Here is a 20,931-nt window from a genome sequence, read left to right on the forward strand (position 1 = left end):
TATGACTATGTTTCTTAAGCACACTTAAATGGTCTTTTATTTATTACTATATTATCTGCAAGGCCATTTGTTAAAAGATTTAATACAATTAAATGCACTTATTTTTCAAAAGGGGATACATAATCCATGAACTCTTTCCCTGCCATTGACGGAATTTTCCATCATTTATGAGACAATGCATTGGTGTATAATGCGACTTTCTCCGTTTTTTGTTGTTGTTCAAATTGTTGCTTTGTTTAAGCACATTCAAGTGTTGATAATTAAAAAATGCATGAATAAACTCGTTTCTTTTATTTTTAAAGCAGAGGTTCTTTTCTTTATATTGATATTTTACATATTCAAATATTTATACAACAAAATTCTGGGCCATGAAAATTTTGTGAAAATTATCAAAAATGCTGGAGGTGGCTGGCAATTTTTTTTTATGCTTTAATGCTTTAAAACAATGTAATACCTACATAGTCCTGCTAATATTAAAAAGTAACAATTCTCCCACATAAAGCTTTGAAGTTACTTTTTTAGACAAAAATATTTATGACTTTGGCTCTATCCACTGTTGGCCCCAATACAGAGTGTTTCAAATATGAACAACAAATATTATTTAGGTACTGGCATTTTGTTTATTCATAATTTATTTATTTTGTGATCATGCCAGATGCAGCACTTAATGTTGGATTGTTGCTTTAAATTCCCCATCGCTTTCATGCCCGCATCTTTGTATCTGGCTACGAACCAAGAAGAATCCTGAGTAATTTAATTAAGACTGCATTACGTTGAGGAAACAAAATGCTGCTTTTTGCATTTGAAGCTCCTTCTATAAACAGCTCTAGAATAAACATTCAAAGAGGACAACTGACTGCGAGGACCCCCGCAGTCGATCCTGTCCGCTTGTTTGCAGAATTTATTGCACAGCGAAGTAGTGGTTTTACAACATTGTGTCTGTGGTGACAGGACAGCTTGGCTCCAGTGCAAGAGAGAGGGAGAGCGTGAGATGAGTTCCAGCTGGCACAGGGGCCGAAAACAAATGTCATTGCTTGTGCTCATGAAGTCCCCCATTCATAACCACAGCTAAGGTAATGAAGCCAGACTATACAAGACAATGTCTTACAGGAGTGCTACAACTCCTGGGAGGTTATTGACAGAGACTCCATTGATGGAGTGTGCTGGCTGCTGCTACTCAGAGCCTCAGGTGTGTGGGGCGGTACGGCTGACACGGAGCCCTTGGGAATGAAAATGGATTGTGGTGGGTCGGTGTCGCTCTGACAGAACGGCTATTAAACTGCAGGAGACAGTAATTCCAAACAAAAGGATTTTTCAGAGGGAAAAGAGCCATAGAGGAATAGAGGATGTATTCATAGAGGAACTTCAAGGGCAGAAGCCGCTCACTCGCCTATATGAAACGAGAACAGACACGCACACATATACTGTTGTACCGCACACTCTCAGCCTTTCTTTTTTGATGGCTCACCTCTGTCACAGCAAAAACCCTCTTCCCACAGGGAACCACTTTATACCACTTGTCGTGCAGCATGTCCATGTAACCGTCAGACTTGTAGCGGCTGACGTATTCAGACACATTTCGGGTGAGAGGAGAGTTCTGGGGTAGCCCGATCCCGTAACCTGAGAGGATAAAGAATTGCAAAACAACAATTTACACTCACAGCTCTGCACAGCTTCACAGGATTTTGTTAAAGAGACAACATTCACATTCTAGAGTGAACTGATACCTCTATTAATCATTGTTAGAGAGGCTTGGGAAGGAACAATCATGATATTTTAGTAATCACATAAAAATAAGTGCACTACTTTAAAGCATATCAGAAGATTATAAAACAATAGAGTTTTTTATGTAAAACTTTAAATTAAGTGTACAATTACTAAGTGTACTAAAGGGTGAAACAGTCATGAAAGTGTACTTTAAGTATAAGCTTACTGTAATGTAATTAATATGAGATCTTTAATACATAGAGCAGCTAAATCTTGAACCCCAGGGGATTTTTTTGTCTGCTGGCAAAAAGAGAATGCGACAAAGCTCATAAGAAAACGAGAATCAAAATTGGAACTGGGGGATTTGAACTGTTGTAAAAGTGATGCAGAGATGCCGTTTATTATATAGGTGAGTAAGGTATTTTATTGAACAGATAAATTGCCATATGCAGCTCTCTAAACGAGTTCATTGTAAAACATTCATTATGGTTGTTGTAATTTATTATTTAAGAATGTACTGTATTCATTAATGGGTATAGGTACAGTGATATTTTCAACCAGTCATCTTAAGATCCTTTCTATCTAAACTGGTCATATCTCTTAAGCCCAGTAGTGAATGTTTTCTGAACAGTAGGATAACCATATTCATCCGCAGTCACATAAAGCCGAAGCACAGCCAAAACAATGTTCTTCCGCCAATGCGTTTTTTGTTTTTTTTTAAAGAGTACTAAACCCTAAACCAACTTTTTTTAGTTAATGATCTGTAAGAATGGATCTTTATTAATACCAGTCATTGATTTGAGTAATTTTTTTTGACATTTGTGTATAAAGTGTTTTATTTCTACAATATATGGTGTAAAAATGTCTTAGTGCTGCCCTCTTCAGGTTGAACAATGGTTACTGCAGTTGAATTTTCCCATTGGATGTTTGAGCAGATTTCAGCTCACCACGCTCTTGGTACGAGCTACGCCCTGGGCAGTATGAAAACCAGCTTGTTTCGTCAAAACTAGTCAGGAGTTGGAATTGCGAGTATTCGAAAACGATCAGGAGAGAGTGTTTTAGCATCTATTTCGTTCCCTCTATCTCATTTTTCAAATATTGCCAGTGGGTGGAGTCAGGCTCTGACCAGGGGTTTAGTTACCCTTTAACTGCTAGAAGGTCAAAGGTTACATTGTGTACCTTTAAGTGCACTAATTATTTAAAAGGCGATGCGTAATGCATTAAATAACCTTAATAAAGTGAACCTTATTGTAAAACATTAACTTAAATCCTGTTTATATTAAAAAAGTAACAAATCTCCCACATAAAGCTTTTAAGGTACTCTTTAGACAAAGTTTTTGATGATCTAGACAAATAAATCATTTTACAGATACAGCACAGCCAGTCAAATGATCTTTGTGGGGTTTTGTTAAAGAGACCATCCACATTCTAATGTGAAATAATACCTCTATTATAGAGAGCCTTGAGAAGGTACAATCATGAATCTTTGGCACCCCGTGCCAATGTACCGTCTGTCATTGTGACGTCTCTGTAGCCAGGCAGCCAGTGAGATATTAGCGCAACTCTGACATCCACAAATTTCATCTAAGCCCTCGCCTAAACCCACAGATCACCCCCCCGCCATCTCCTTTCAGCACGTGGCACAACATCACTTGAATTCTGATAAACGTCTGTTCTCTTCTACTGAGTTCCACTGCTGTGTTTTGTTACTCAGCCCTCTACAACCAATAAATGTGTGCTGCTGAACTCTTTGAAGAGGGGGCACCGGCGGGCTGCTGGAATATTCTTAATGGAGTGGATCCAGGCAGTCATAAAGTGTGCAGTGCAAACTAATACAATAAGGGATTTTCCAGCAGTGTTAAAAGGACATGGTCCACTCTGAAGAGACAGTTCTACTGAAAGGTGTTCATTCAATTTGAGCAATGCCTGTGTATTGGACTGATGCCGGGGGATCTCGAAAGTACCATAATTTAGTACCAAATAATGTCAAAAATGGGAAAACAAATGAAATAAAAACTATATGAAAATGAAAAAAAAAAATTAAATATAATTATATACAGACAGAGACAGACAGACAGACAAGACAATTAAATGCTTGATTTAAATTTGAATTTAGATGTTAAAATAAATATTTGAAAATACAAAAATTACAAATTGCATGTAATTATATCCGTCTTATCTTTTTATCCATTTATACAATTTATATTCATATAAAGACGGTCGGACGGACGGACGGATGGAATTTCACAATACTGCAGCAAAAACGAATTTGCTATTGAACACTCCTTTATTGTGACAACATTAGATACCTGACTCCAGTCTTTTGCCTACATGGTTTGATTATGCACCACACACTGTTTACAGACCCTGACGTAGTTGTCCATTTCGGGTCAGTAGACGCGATTGTGGCGAGCAGGACGAGGCAGAGGGATGTGAGAGGCTGCTGGCTTGAGTGATAACGAACGACACCTGTGAGACGCACCAATCTCGCATCTCTCACGTCCCTCGGCCTCGTCCTGCTCGCCACAGTGATTGTGATGGTATAGTCTTGATCATCCATCTAATAAAAAGCTGACTTAAAGCTTTTGGCAAATAGCTGGGAAAATTCCTATACATGCAGCAGGAGATAACATCTGGATGAGAGGTGCGGACATGCCTGGGTGACTGCCATGAAACCCATCTACACCCTGTAATAGCTTTCGCTTATGAAATGACATGTGTCTAACTTGACTTGGCTTCAATTTGGAGGGTAATTACAAAAGCTTTGAGGTGAATTCATGGACATGTCTAAATGTGGGGTGGAATTCTAATGTATCTGTAGAAAGTGTTAGAAACACCTTGTGCCTTTTTAAAGAAGAACTTCACAGGCTTTTGTGTAGCAAGTTAACATAATTCAATGTGACATGGCCAAAGGTGCTAACCTTTTCAGAGACGGTAATTTGCTCAGTGGTACAAGAGTCCTTACCTTCAATAGCAAATGGTTTTCCTACAGTCAGGAGTTTGCAGTCTGCATCTATTGACACCTCGTAGTCCAGCAAAGCCTTATCCATGATGAAGGCATCTAGCTGAGGGGGATCTGTCCTTCACCATACAGAGGAGGATAGTCAGAGCCAAACAAAACACACCGCCAGCCAAACTTATGCTAATTTATTACTGTTGACTTTAAATGACTTTAAAAGTTGATTACAACAAGCCAGAACCAAACCATGTAGCTGTAAACTGCTTAAATCTTCAGGATTTAGTTCGATTTACAGAATATTGTGTGTGTAACATCTTTTTTTCAAACTATTTTTGAGTATTACGTTGAAAAAGACTTTATCCACAAAGTGGGACTTTGCACACTGCCTAACAAAGCCAATTACAAAAACCCAGCATGGATTACATCAACCTAAAATGAAAATATATCTACATAAATTCCACAATCTGTCTCATAATACTGTACGTCTATAGCTATACCCTTGTAAAAATGAAGTGTGCTTAATTGTATTGAAAGTGTACTTTTTGTGTGCTTAAACTCATGAAAGTATACTTTTTGAAAAGTGTACTTGCAGATAATATAATATAATTACAATTAAAGACCACTTAAGTTTAACCTAAAGTAAGTACACTTTCATCACATTATTTATAAACACACTTACGTGCACTTTTAAAAATGCACTTTGTAATAATATGTAATTAAGTTTAACTTAAAGTAAGTACACTTTCATGACAATATTTATAAACACACTTAAGTGTACTTTAAAAAAATGCACTTTGTAATAATATGTAATTAAGTTTTACTTAAAGTAAGTACACTTTCATGACAATATTTATAAACACACTTAAGTGTACTTTTTAAAAATGCACTTTGTAATAATGTCTAATTAAGTTTTACTTATAAAAAGTACACTTTCGTGATCATATTTATAAACACACTTAAGTGTACTTTTTACAAATGCACTTTGTAATAATATCTAATTAAATTTAACTTAAATTAAGTACACTTTCTTCACAATATTTCTAAATACACCTAAGTGCATGTTTTTAAAAAATCATTTTTTAATAATGTCTACTTAAGTTTTAGTTAAAGAAAGTACACTTTCATGTTAATATTTCTAATCCATTAAGTGCATGTTTTAAAAAAATTCCCTTTTTAATTGTGTCTACTTGAGTTTTACATTTTAAATAATTGTGATTTTATAGTGTTTTAAAGTTCTTAAAGTTATTAAATGAAATGTATTTTGATGAATTGACAAATATACTAAATAAAATAATAATTTTAATGGAAAACATGGAAAGTAATTCATTTTAATTTCAACTCAAGTGTGCTGTCCAAAAACAATTAGTTTATTTATTTTAAATGTGTTTAATCTAGAATATATCGACTGTGTGCATTAATGCACTTGGAATGTGTTTTTCCAATAAATTTGCAATACAGTATAATCCAGGACAACTTATTGTTGACATTTTTGTCAGTTTTCTACATAATATATGACAATAAAATGTAATTTATGAGAGGAGTCTTAGCATAATTCTAAGACATTTTTGCATTTTAGATGCATACGGGAATTCAAGTTTGTTGAACTCTGACCTACTTTACTGTTAGTTGTTTATGTCTGAAGAAATACTGAATTATCAATGAATAGTGTAAGGCAATGCTTGCATATTAGCTGACCTCCATTTTACCTCTAGTGTGACTGAAAATAAAGTGCGGGAAAATTTTGCACAACGTTACAAAACGTCTTTTAAAGAAAAGAAAAAAAACTATCCGGATGCTTGTCCTAAAAATGGAGCACTCCCAACTATGGCAGCAATCTCAACTCTAAAATGCTGACCATGTAAGGTGTCTCCTGTGAATCGAACAGAAGGATTTCTGACTTAGAAGAAAACTGCCATCAATCATAAAAGGCAGGAAGTACAAAGTAAAATACTGCACTATGTGGGAGCCTGAATCTGAGGATGAATCACTGTGTGTTTGTGCACGCCTGCAAGCGTACGCTCGTCTCTGAAGAGAACCTTTAGCCTCATTCAGCAAGTTTAGATTTGACTTGAGAGTGACTGCCTCTCTTCTCTCCTCGGAGTCTGTTCTTTCAGGGATGAATGGGAACCGAGACAACAGACAGAAAGCCTGGAGAGCTGACACTTGTTGCTGTCGACTCCGTTGGTTTAAATCAAGTGAGCTGGATGGTGCGCATAATTCCTCATGAAAAAGAAATGATTTTAACTCTGCGTCACACAAAGCAGACGCACAGGAGTGTCAAGAGCCTTTGAGGCTGTGAGAACTGACATCTTGCCCTCTTATTGTGACCCTGTTCATTGTTGTAGTAGTAGCCTGCAGCCTTTTCGGCTGCTTGTTGCCTGTGTGTCCATCATACTGTGCAATTACATGAGCTCAACTCCCTTCAGGCTTTTTTCCAAGATGCCCATCTCCTTTTTAAAGCCTTATTTGTTTTCTGCATGTTGCACTCCTGCTCAACACCACTTGATTTTATTGCCTTAACAGAATATAAATGTGTCTATGTGAGTGCGAGTCTTTATGATGATCGCTTTCTAAATACACTTTATTGCAAGTGTTTTTCATTCAAGGCCGCACAGAAATTCAGATTGATTATTTCACAACCACTCTCTTCTTTTCTCTTACTGTTACCTTTTCATTGGACACTGGTGTGTCCAAATTATGTTATTATGTTTAGTCTCTTCTCTCCTGGTTCAAACACTTACTTGAGTGTAGAGACTCCATCCGGAGTGGTGGGCTTGTTGAAGCGTCTCATGTACTCGTACATCTCAGGAAAGCTCTTTTTCACATAGTCCTCAGCACTGCTTTCTCGAACGGTGCCGAAGCGAAACCCAAGAGACGGGTGATGGAGCTTGAAAAAGCAACGAAAAGTGAACTGACTGTGAAAAAGGTTTGAAATCATAATACTAAAATACAACGTGGTACTATTGTAGTTTTTTTTGACATGTGGATGTACAATTGTAAAAAAAAAAAAAAAAAAAACATCTTTTTGAGGACATTCACCATATTATGATAAAAGTATCAAGATCTCTAATTTTAAGGGATACACATTTAGACATACGACAGCACAGTTTTAGTCAATCAACAAAAAAGATGTGTGTACTGTTCAAATGTTCTGCTAATCAAAATGGTTTCATCAACAACGTTAAGCAGAACAACTGTTTTCAACATTGACAATAATAAGAAATGCTTCTTGCACACACAATCTGCATATTAAAACGATTTCTGAAGGATCATGTGACACTGAAGACTGGAGTAATGATGTTGAAAATTCAGCTTTGCTATCAAACTGATACATTGTTAAATATGTAAAAAGTAGTAATAGTAATATTTCACAATTCTCTAGTAATTTAAGATGAAATGCAGTGTTTTACCTTGACATCATGAATCCCTGACACCTCCTCAAAGGTCTTCTCCCCCACCATGACAGCCGCCAGGTTGGCCGTGTAACTGGACAAAACCAGCAGGCAAAATATGGCCCAAAGGTTCATGAGGAAGCGGCCCGTCCAGCACTTTGGAGTTTTACTGGCAACGGTCCGGCCGAACAGAATGGCGTAGCAGAGGTTCAGGGCAGATGAGTAAGAGAAGACCCTAATGCGGTTGCGTCCATGCGGGGTCATGCCAAACGGACTGTTCCACTCATATAGGGTGATGAAAAGAGCTGTGATGTGCAGTGCCACAAAGATGCCCACCCACATGGACCAGTGAAGTGGCCACATGAAAGCACCGATGGGTGCAGCTGTGTCCTTGCTGCGCACCAGGATCCCTAGACTGGTGGAGAAGAAGGGGCTGGTGAAGTCGATCACTCGGCTTCGAGCTGAGTTGATGCTAAAGCTGGCGAAGGCCATATCAGCCACGCCACTGAGCAGGTCGCCCACCAGACCAGTCCATCTACCCCCTTTCCACGCCCCGTACTTCCCATCGCCTACGATGTAGAGGTCAAACTCAAAGTGCATGTCCTCGGCTAGCTTCTCCAGCAGATCAATGCAGTATCCATAGCAGCATTTCCGCATGTCGGTTGGCAGTGAACTGCTGTTGGTTTGCTCCAGCTCTCTGAACAGCTGGTTGAGGACTTCAGAGTTGTTGGTTTGAGGGTCAAGGCACAGCTGACCCGCTGGACACTGGCCCTCCTCGTCCACCTCACGTGTGAACACAAACGGGTGCTCGACTAAAGTCACGACCCGCAATCTGCTCCCCGCCACTGGGAGTCCTGCCTGCCAGCGACCGCCGAGCCTAATCCCTGGACCGCCCTCCCGGTGGTGCTGGGTCATGCCTGGCCACAGGCTCTGCTCCTCTATATCCAGACGGCCCGACTGCCAGCTTGCCACGGTCACCCAACTTGGCTGGCCTAGAGGGTCCCGCTGTAGGCTCCATATGTGAAAGCGCTGGGAGGTGAGGATCCTGGAGAGCGAGCGCTGTACTCGCACCGGGCCTGTCAGCCCCATGAACGAAGTGTTCGACAAGAACCTGAGCACAGCAGGGACATGAGAATTGTGAGGGGAATATAAACGCATCCAGGAAAAGCAAAGACAGTGGAGAGATGGCAGAGCAACTGTGTTTTGCTGAATCTCTAGCTAACCGAATCCTAGTAGTGAAAACTAGTCAAATGAATAAATATACCGTACAGAAGTGATACTACATAAGAAATATATATATATTTTTTTTTGCTATTTTATGCCTTGTTATATAATAGCATTGATTGATATTAATTGATTTAAGTACTACCAGCATTGTTGTCTGGATTACACTAAAATTTTAAGGGATTTTTACCTTTGATAATTAACCCTATAAGCCTCCTGTATAGTATTTAATGAGCAAAAAGGCCTCTAGATTATGAACAAAATCAAAACTTTGATGGAAAACCTGTTGTACACAAGCTACCACATGGCTTCGGTCATCTGATTGTATACTTTTTGTACTTTTTAGCAAGTAAAACTAAACTTGCTAATAATATTTCAAGATGAATACTTATACTGAAGCAACTTAAGTTTAATTGAATATTAAACCATCTTTTTTATTTAGAAAAATCGTTTGTATCATCGTATAAATGTCATTGTATAAATGTTATATATATTTTAGCAGCCTGCCATTTTGTAAGAAATATCTCATTGATTTATTCAATAAATTAAAATTTTATCTTACTTTTGGGGCATTTACATATCAGCAAATGCACCAAATTAAATATTTTTGCTGAGTTTGGGCCTCTGAATAAAATGTTTTTTTTTTCTCCTCAAGCATGAGCTCCATATACACCTATACAAGCAATAAAACATGATAGCCAACAAAAAGCACATTTGCATTTTTTTTTTTCCCAATTTGTTAATTTTTATTTTGTAATGTTCAGTTCAATAAACTGATCCATTAAAGGTTTTTCTGACTATTAAAATGGAGATTTTTTTTCAAAGGTGATGAGTTTTTCAAAGGTGATGAGATGAACACTGAAGGTGATGAGTTCAGTGATGAGTTCACCTTTGAAAAAGGTGATGAACACTGACAATATTTTACTCATAATGGATCTAAACCCAGTAAATATGGACATACATTATGATATGTCCATATTTACAGGGTTTAGATCCACTATAAGTAAAATATTGTCAGTGTTCCAAACTCATCACCTTTGACAAAATTCTCCATTTTGAAAACACAAGACCACCTAAGTGCTTAAATGTCAGCCTTGTGTGAAAATGCCATTTGCTCAGTCGATCGCGTGTTTGAAACAGCAATGTGAGCTGCACAGGAACTCAGCGCCCAGGGAATCTCACTGTCGCTGCATGCTTTGGTGAGAACAGCCTTGTGAAAACAGATAAGGTGCAGTTTACCATTTCTGTCTACCAAGTCCATTCATTCCTTTATATAAGCAACAGAATACATAGAATCAATGAAGCAACTGTGTGAGCATCAATAAATAACGATCTTCCCTAATTAAAAAAATATATAAATTAAAAAATTAAAAATATAGATAATTGTTAATTCTTACAGTGAAAACGTAAGACAATTTTGGAATAATATTTAGATTACATTTATTATCAGCCAATTGTACTTTAAGGGTTAGATGACTTTATTCCCTAAAGAACACTAAAGGAGATTAAAATGTCCCTATGAAAATGTCCATACAATGATGATCACATTCTGGTCATTACAATATGTGTGTGTGTTAAATAAGGATTTGAACCAAGGTCTCCTTGAATACTTAACACAAATTACACCTGATGATCATGTCTAACTGTCATAGAAAGAAGTGCCACAGCTGTCACAAAGTGCGCTGAAAAAAAATTAGCTGCATGGTGCGTCTGCCAAGATTTAAATAATTATTCCTTATTCAAGAGCAACTGATTGGCACAATGATTATCCTTTTAAATTACATTCCAAAATGTTTAATCTTTAATTCTCAAACAATATGTTTCAGAGCATGCAGGAGGAGAAAAGAATAAGAACAGACGGAAATATAGATCACTCATGAAGCCCACTGAAGTTCAAGGCTTTATTCAAAAACAAAAGGACAGGAGGAACCCGAATCAATCACAGTAGTATTATGATTCACTTTCTGTCAAAATGATTGATGACCCTATAATTAATGATGACTGATGGGTTGACCTTTTGACCTAGCCCCTCCCCGTGTCCTTGGGTTGACCTTGCCCTATCAGTAACCTTGTTGCATTTGACCTAGTGTGTGACTGGATAATAGGAAGGATAAATATCTCTGGCTTTGCGGGTATAAGGGAATCATTGATATAATGGTAGGTTTTATGTTTGACCTTTGACACAAAGCTGCACCGGATCTCCGCAGAACAAGTAAGAAAGGATGGCTGGGGACAGTGTAAGTTGAAAAACATTCTGTTTTTAAAAGTTTAAAGAACTAGCCTACCTCAACTAGCCAACCTTTTCGCTCAGAGAGCCGTCTAACTGAAACCATCTGAAGCGGCCAGGGAGGTCAGTGAGGGGCGCTTGAAAAGCTGCACTGCACGGTACTTCATAATGCAATCCTCGTAGCCAAAAAGCATAAAAATTTAATTTAAAGGGAAACGTGATCGGCAAATTCAAAACTATAGGGTAAATATCGGGATAGTTTTTCCCAGGTGGATAGAGCTAATGAAGGAGAAAGACTTTGAAAGGGACGCTGAAGTTGCCCGCTTTCTTCTCGACAGGTAAGTCAATGTTATGGTCTAAATTTCAAGCTTTTTCATTCCGTGGTTGTGTAATTCATCATTATGTAGGCAGCATAACAGTAGAACATGTATGATTAAACTCGATGAAGTGCTATTGGAAGACATGTCGTAGCTTCTTGGCACATAACAGTTACCGTAGTTGCAACGTGCATTTGTCATGATAGATTTAGACGGAAGCAAGTGCAAGTTAAACTATTTATTAATTGATAACACAGATAGGCTGTCCAGTGCAGCGGTGAGGGGAAGTATTTCCAATGACGAACAGATATCCAGATAAATCCACAGAACAAGAACCGGAACAGGACAGCCCGTTCTCATCCTTTAGCGCCACATAGAACGCTATATGACAAAACGGCGCTATACTACGCACATGGCACCCTTTATCGTTAATATAACACGCAAACCCAAGTCGTCATAAATCCTTTAGCGTAATATGAGACTACCCTACCCCACACCTAAACCTACCCATCACAGCGCGTGTTATATTTGCGATAACGGGTGCCATGTGCGTAGTATAGCGCCGTTTTGTCATATAGCGTTCTATATGACGCTAAAGGATGTGAATGCGTTGAACAGGAAAAGCACAAGACTTGAACGACACTGGAACACACACCGGAGAAACCACAAACAACGATCTGACAAAAGAGATGAAAAGTTGATGAGAATATATACACATGAACAGATAAGCTGCAGCTGGTGATGGGGTAATGGGTGTATGGCTGACGAGCGCTGATGAGCGGCCACGCCCCGCTAATCAGCGCACACACATACAACAACAGAAACACGAGACAAGAACAAGACATAGGATTTACCAACCGTGACAGCATTTGAAAAAGCGAGGCGCTAGAGAGCGCTCTTCGTTTGAATGCAAAACAAACAATTAGATGGGAGAAATTCCTAGACAGCGTACCTTTAAGGACTAACTTGTAGGGTCTTTAACAAATAGCCTCCAAAATGGAGCAGGACAACGGGCATGTTTCCTGTTATATATTATCAGCTCTCCCCCCAAAGTCTGTTCATGCGGCCAACAGACAGACTGTCGCATCAACAAATGCTAACATTTTAAAATTCTACATTGAGTAGATATCCGATAGTATATTCTCAGTGAAGGGTTTCACCCTGTGTTTCCACAATTAATAAGGATAGTTTCGGGGGTACAAGAAAAGTAAAAAATTATATATCTCATACGTACAATAGATCATATCGTAGAAAAAGTAAAGTAAGATCATGTTTTGAATTAAGATGAATAAAACAAAATATTCGCTCAAGACAAACTTTAATTATTCAGCGTCATGGACCACAGAGGCACATTGCGTCTCTGAAAATGTGTGTTGATTTGAAATGATACAACTTAATTTAAATAAGAGCAATGTCGAGTCCTGGGATTTCTTTAAAAAAACAACAACAATAAAAACTTTGACTACATGTTTCATTTCACATGGAAAAATACTGTTTGAAATAAGATCTAAGAATAAAAAAGGACAGTTCTTGATTTATAACATTTTTTATTCTATTTTTGAACAAACGCTGTTTAGTAAAAATAATACATTAGCTTAAATTTATGCAAATCATTTATATCACACAGTAGAAGCTTAACAGACAATACAATTTTAATAAAATGATGGAAAGATTTGATTTAAACAGTCTTTTAATTCAAAAAGATCTAATTTAAACTTTTAGGCTTTTAAATGAATTTAGTATGAATAAAACTCTGGAAACTCTGGAAAATTATATATATAATATATATGAAGAGTTCAGATGCAAAAGCCTCTAAGTGCCATTTGAAATTTTCTTCTAGAATGGTCATTTTTATCAAGCTTATATGTTCAAGTTCAGTAATTTCACTTAAATGATAATTAATAGGTAATCCTCAATGCAATTTAAGTGAAATTACTGAACTTAAATATACAAGTTTGATAAAAATCATCATTAAAGAAGAAAATTTCAAATGGCATTTAGAGGCTTTTGCATCTGAACTCTTCATATATATATATATAAATAATTTTATCTAAAACTATGTTTAAATTGTTTTAATACATTTTAGTAACATATTTGTTATTATTTTTTGAGTTATATACTTTATTTATAAAATACAGCAATCCCCTCTTATCTGTTCTGTGGAGATCCGGTTCAGCTTTGTGTCAAATTTCAAACATAAAACCTTCCATTATATCAATGATTCCCTTATACCCGCAAAGCAGAGATTTATCTTTTCTATTATCCAGTCACACACTAAGTTAAATGCAACAAGGTCACCACTAGGGCAAGGTCACCGCTAGGGCAAGGTCAACCCAAGGACACGGGGAGGGGCTAGGTCAAAAGATCAACCCATCAACCATCATAGGGTCATCAATCATTTTGACAACAGGTGAATCATTCAACTACTAATCACAAAACATTTATTGAACCAATATATGACCTTTTACAGACAAGAGAGTATTAAACAAACAAATATGTAAATAGAGCATGGTTTATAGGTGAATAACCCTTCATGCAGCTCTGGATATTATACTCTTGTGATGTTCTACATAGATCTGCTTTTATGGCTGAATATACGCCATGAATTAGTTGATCGATTTTCAACAATACATCAGCTGGGGGTGTAGAGTAGTCAAAGGTTTGTGTCTGGGTCACAGAGGGAAGATGAAAAATCCAAGGTGAAAAAGTGTTTAAATGAGGCTATAAATGATATGCACTCTGTGTGACCATAACTGCACACTTCCATTAAAACGGGAGAACAGAGAAAATAAAAGGGGAAAAATGTATTGCCTGGGTTATTAATTTCTCCTGATAGCCCTAGTTTGACCCACAGAGAACACTTTATCTGGTATGAAAGCAGAAGTTGAAAGACAGCGGATAATATGTTAGCCACTCCAAAAGCTGATTTCCTAACTGAGATTTCTATCTGTGTGACTATTACTAAACTTTCAGAAAACATTAGCACCTCAGAGAACCAATAATCCCTGTGTGTTGTGTTGTTTCCACATTTTGTGCTATTCATTTCTCAAAGCAAATACATTTCATTACATGGTGTTGGGGGGGGGGGGGGGGTGTTTTCAGCTCACCTCTGTGAGGCGAATATTAAAGATTGCATCACTGCGTTCAATCCAGTGCCAAATCTCAGGGGTCCTCTATCTTTTTTCCCCTTCATTTAAAAAAAAAAAATCAACTGAGCAAGACTCGTATAACAGCAGCACTTTAATCTTACATCTGAGGGTACTTTTGCTCTTTTTTACCACAAAAAAATAAATAAAAATAATTTTGTAGAAGTGAGCAGATAGGCTCAGTGATTCTTCTTCCAGCCTTCAGTGATAAGAGATCTCAAGTAGTGTAAATAAGGACTAGATCAGAATACAAACAAAACTCTACAGTTTGTTTTCCAGTTATATATATATATATATATATATATATATATATATATATATAATATTTTTTTTATATTCACAAGTAAATTGATTAATGGTCCTGACAAACATCAAATTGTGTGTTTAAACATATAGGCTATACATTTTCAATATTAATAATACAAACCATTTTAACATGCCTAATAATAAGTGTTTAATCAAGGCATAATTAATAGAATTAACATAATCCTTTGATTATGTGTTCTCATTTAAATACATTTCACTATCATTTAATTCAACTGATCTTATCGGTTTAATATATATATATATATATATATATACAGTATATAAAGTATGGATATACAAGTATAAATATTTAATGTACAGAAATGCCAATAGCCAACTTTTTAAAAATTATTATAATAAAATATTTTTAATAATAGTACATGCAGTATGAATGATTCCATTTAGATTTTTACTTTTTGAAATTAAGAAATTGAACAATTTATTTGTGAGAAATAATACCGAAGCAATATACTGTATATGATATAATAATAGAATCCTCCCAGATTATTGTCTTGAGCTAGAAACTGTACATATCTTCATCCCTCTAGATCTACAATCTCTGTGTTCTGTGCTCTAGACAAGCCTCCCACAGCCTCCTCCACTAACACAATGATAGCAATCCATCAAGCTGAGAGGCAGTGGACAGGACTGCTCTGAGATCTTGACATTGAACTGGACACAGGCATTGAAGATGAAGAAAGAGCCTGGCAATCTGAATGCAGAAAGGATTGTGTCCTGCTTATTGAGGTAAGTGATAGAAGAGGTTACGGAATTGCCACAAAAGGCTTTCACATTGCTGAGAATGTATCATGTAACTGCTAACTTGACGTTTTATGTAAATATATGGTTTTGATTAAATGTATTGGTACAGGAATAAAATGTAGCCTATTGAAAATGCCCCCGAGTCCGTTAATTGTATTTTTAAGTCACTGGTGGTTCAATCAGAAAAATAACTTGAGAACCTACAGTCGAGACAGAATATTCCTGTAATACTAGTGGCTGGAATACTAATACAGCCTTTTTCCTTGGAGAGAATGTACTACCCTATAATTCCCCTAATGTAAAATATGCTTAATATGTCTATGCACACTAATCACTAAAGGTGAAGTTAAAGCTTAATTGAAATGACTGGACTGCGTGATAAGATAACAAATGAATTCCTGATTACGTATCATACTTAAAATATTGCCAGGATAGACACTTGTGTTGGTGAAGCTACTTTAAAACTCTAGCTGGATAAGCTACAGGTGGCTCATAATTTACAGCAGTTAAAGGAGTGGTTCACTTCAACTTATGCTGATAATTTACTCACCCCCAAGATGTTATCGTCTTTCTTTCTTCAGTCGAAAAGAAATTAAGGTTTTTGATGAAAACAAACAACATGGACATCTTGGATGACACGGGATGAGTAAAATATCAGCAAAAGTTTTTTTTAAAAGTGAACTACTCCTTTAAACTACAACAAAGTGATACATTTCACAGAATAGTTAGCTAGATAAAATAATGAAAATATCCTTTTAATAATGTACTGTGTTAAAAAAAGTAATTAGGGAAAATATACATAATATGAAAAATAATAGTCTTTAAAAATGATACGAGAATCGAGATTCAAAAGCTTTATACTGGGTATAAACTTTTTTTAAATGTAAACCATTAGCAGTGACATTTGGCAGCAAAACATTATACGTCTACACACTGCATCCTTAAATTGATGCTTTAATTTCCAGTTTGCATAAGCTGCATACAATAATGTGACCTATGATATTTGACTCTTGAGACACATATATTTAATAAATGAGGCCATGCATAGTTGTTTCCTTCGCTAATAATGTAAATTTCCAGATCCCCTATAGGAAATTGAGCTTGAAGGCTAGGGGGCCAAAAGCCGCATGTGTCGCATGCAGATTCCACATTAATCATAAATGTGAAACATGGTAAATAGGGTTTACTTGACTCTCTGAGGCACATACATTTCAATAAATAAGACCATTGATATTATTTTCTTTCGCTGTGTCCTCTCTAACACAATCTCCAGTTTTATTGTGAATAACTAGGCTTGAAGACCATGGGTTCATTCAAGCCACACATAAGACACTTAGAAATTGCATACTAATCATAAATATGAAACAAGGTAAATGGGGGGGGGGGGGGGGTAGCTGTGGGAAATGTAGCTTATTAGTTATAATGTGATAAACAACAGAAATGTAGCATTGCTAAACACTACATTGCAGTTGTTTATATAACTAATAGACAACATTTTCCACAGGAACCCCACAATAACCTTTTTTTTTGTCCTACATTCATATTTACTTGTTGGAAAAATAGTTTGTTACTGGAAAAGCTACTTTTTTGCTATACTTAATATTCAACAATATTATTGATCTGACTGTATTGCCACGGTTATATGAGAACTGAACTGGACGATGTTCATTTTTGTTTTTTTGCAGAACTGCTTTATAGATGAAATTGTAGTTTTACGGCTGTTAAAAACAAGGCTCACATATATGGTTTATACAATCTGATTCGGTTTAAACCACTTACACTGTGCTCAATCTTAAACACTTGTTACATTTCTGCTCTTCAAATTATGTAGTTTGGGTTTGATTTTTAGAGATATCATTAGAGTAAAGGATTTTATATATTGACCAAACACAACACACAAGACCAGTACTGCACATTGATGAAAACATTTATTTCTCTCCACATTGTAAAATCAGTCAATACACCCATGCATTTCCAAAGGTTGCATTTTGCACTGAAAATCAGAACATTATTCTCAATAGAATATAATAGTATATAACCATAAATCTCTTTGTCTAGCTGGATCAGGCCATAGCACTTTGCCCACATCAGAGGCTTTGTCCTCACACAACAGTGAGGGAAGAATATTCTTAAATGGTGAATCCATCCTTGCACAGACCCACAGGCCTCCTTCATGGCTTGAATGAGGGATATCCTGACATATGGCTGGTAAACCTTCCATCCCCATGCCAAAAAAACCCCTCCTCAATGGGGTTAAGGAAGGGATGGAATGGTGCAAGGTATTGGAATTGAAATTGTGGATGCTCATAAAACCAGTTTTGGACCAGAGCAGATCGGTGGAAAGATATACTATCTTGTCCCAGATGACATTGTATCTCATCTGCTCTGCATCTATTTGGTCTTCTGCTGCGACAATGTTGTGTAGTCTGTCTAAAAATGTGAGCATGTGGGCTGTTTTGTAAGGACCGAAGTTGGCAGGCTGGTGGAGGACCCCATTCTGCCTGATTGCAGCAAAAATTGGGGGACATTCAAATTATCTCTGTGGTCAATGATGTTTCTCTTTCTTCTTTTGTCAGGTGAAACGCATTCATATGGGAGTGGATCAGCATCATTTAGCAAATCTCTCTGGAAAAAAAGACAATATTTGGTAGTTCAATATGGGCCTACTATAAATTAACATGTTAAAAGAGTCTGTGTGTTCAGAATACTAAAGTGTACATTACTCACCTGCACATATTCACACCGCAGATATTTTACTCTTTCAGATGTACTCGGTAGAGTTGTTTCATCTGTATTTGATGTTTCTGAGGATTTACCACAGTGTTGAAAGAGAGAACTGATGGTTATTATCGAAAACTGTGTGGTCATCATCGAGGATGTTTGTTTGAATTTCTTTGAGACCTATCGCATTATTGCTCTCTCAATATCAACCCATTGTTTACAACGTGGTCAGCCAAGGTTGCTCGAATCACATCTGATAAATGTGGTCCTCGTCTTCTGTTCATGTCCTCCTCCAGGTTTACCTTTTCCTCTCTCTACCCCTCTTCCCATACCTCCCATTCTCTTCCTGCAATGTTGCCAATTTTGTTGAAGGCTGGTAAACTCATCCGTAGCCTTTCTATAGAGCTTTCACCTGATTGTAGAGTTTACAATTAAACACCTACGTATTTGATCAATTGGTTCATAGGTGTGGTATTTTGGAAAGTAGTGCCTTGAAATGGCAAAGAAGTGACATGATAGATCTGGGCTGAGATTTTGCTCCTTGGGAGTTCGGTTTCTCTAACTGTGTGTTATTTTTGTGTGTAAGTATTTAAAAAAAAATCTATTTGCAACTTAATAGGGTACTTAGCAGGAAAAAGTTACACGTTTACCTGGCAAGGTACTGTCCAGAAGAGGGTAGCTCATGTTTATTGGGCTTGTCAAAGCAGTTGACCATGTTCTGGATGAGTGCCAGGTCCGGTCTCACCATGGTCGCTGCATACACAGCTCTACCAATGAGCTGCAGGGTATCCCTGATGTAGAAGTTCAGGGGCTTGCGATTCACCTCCCCATAAGCCAGAAGACCCAGAGGGGAGCCAATGGAGTGTAGAGAATCAAGACTAAGAGGATATCCTATGACCCAGTGCATGGGGGGCAATGTAACGCTCAACTGGTGGGCACTGCGCAGCACCGTGGCCGTACATTCAGGGTCGGAGCTGAAAAGCACCACGGAAGATGCCGGAGCTGAAGGAGTCCTGCTGAGGAGCTGTGAGATGAGCTCCATCACCTTGTCTTCACTTGTTTTTTCCTCAAGTCTGGACAGGTTGAGGGTCTCCCAGAGGTGCCAGTGGGCTCCATCCAGGCCTAGGTGACCTGACTGTTCAAGCTCTTCCAGCATTACAGTGTTCCCACCTCCTGGACAAAGAACTGCCGCTCCACCCTGCCAGCCTCCCTTCAGCAACACCGCTAACAGCAGCTCCGACAATGCAGAAGGCGGAGTCCGTGTCATCATCTGCAAATGGAAGCGGTTCTGAAACCAGAGAACATATACAGTTACTATGTGATTATCAAACCACAAAGTCTTTGATACAATTCAATAGCTAAATGTGAGGTTTGTTTTTATGGTTTCACATGCTGCCACATACATTTTACTTTTTCCACTCAATTGTGTTGTAATGACAAGATGTCATATAGTTTGAATATATTTTCTCATAATAATGAGATGTTATGTTGTTGAAACAATCTTGTAACAACGTTCGTTGTTATGGGAAGAAAAAGGCGGGAACTGGCGAACATTCCAAAGATTTTATTAAAATAAATAAACAAATTCAACAACAAAAGTAAAAGACGTAAAAGTCCCTCACGGTCGACTGCCGCCACACATAATAACAAAATCAAATAAATTAGTAGAGGCCTGGTCCCCTCTCTGTAAAGCGACCTTGAGCTTTGGGAAGGCGCTATATAAATAAAACTTCTTCTTCTCTCAATCTCCACTTTCGTAATTGACGTTTTAAGGAATGCATAACCTTGTCCAATTCTAATTCTAATACGGTGCAGTGTGATATGTTGTTTGCATTCCATTCTTGCATGTCTTTAATAAACAAACATGGTCAGTATATAGAATTTTATGATTGTGTTAGGTAAGTACAATAAATAACAGTTAGTTCATCAATAACTAATAAATTCTGTCATACCTCCTGAAAAACTACCATTAATTATCTATTAATTAAGGTTTGAAGAAAAATAACTATGAAAAAAACTACTAATGAACAGTCATGCACAGTAGTACCAAAATAATCCAGTTTTTTTTTTTTTTTAGCATTGTAGTGGTGGACGAACTACACAAATCAAGTGCTTGAGTTAAAGTACAGATACCCTAAAACATATTACTCCAGTAAAATTAAAATTAGGC

General features: G+C 37.2%; 1 protein-coding gene across 1 annotated transcript in view; it reads right to left on the bottom strand.

Moving 5' to 3' along the window:
• grin3ba (glutamate receptor, ionotropic, N-methyl-D-aspartate 3Ba) overlaps positions 1–20,931 on the bottom strand; it is a 50,952-nt gene that overhangs the window by 6,026 nt on the left and 23,995 nt on the right. The window contains exons 3-7 of the mRNA XM_039678219.2: positions 19,412–20,049; positions 8,077–9,169; positions 7,408–7,553; positions 4,673–4,788; positions 1,469–1,620 (exon numbers count right to left, since the gene is read on the bottom strand). Coding sequence (XP_039534153.2) covers positions 1,469–1,620; positions 4,673–4,788; positions 7,408–7,553; positions 8,077–9,169; positions 19,412–20,049 — 2,145 coding nt within the window. The remainder of the gene's footprint in view (positions 1–1,468; positions 1,621–4,672; positions 4,789–7,407; positions 7,554–8,076; positions 9,170–19,411; positions 20,050–20,931) is intronic.

This window comes from Pimephales promelas, chromosome 5 (assembly GCF_988280905.1).
Source record: "Pimephales promelas chromosome 5, fPimPro1.hap1.1, whole genome shotgun sequence".
NCBI lineage: Eukaryota > Metazoa > Chordata > Actinopteri > Cypriniformes > Leuciscidae > Pimephales > Pimephales promelas.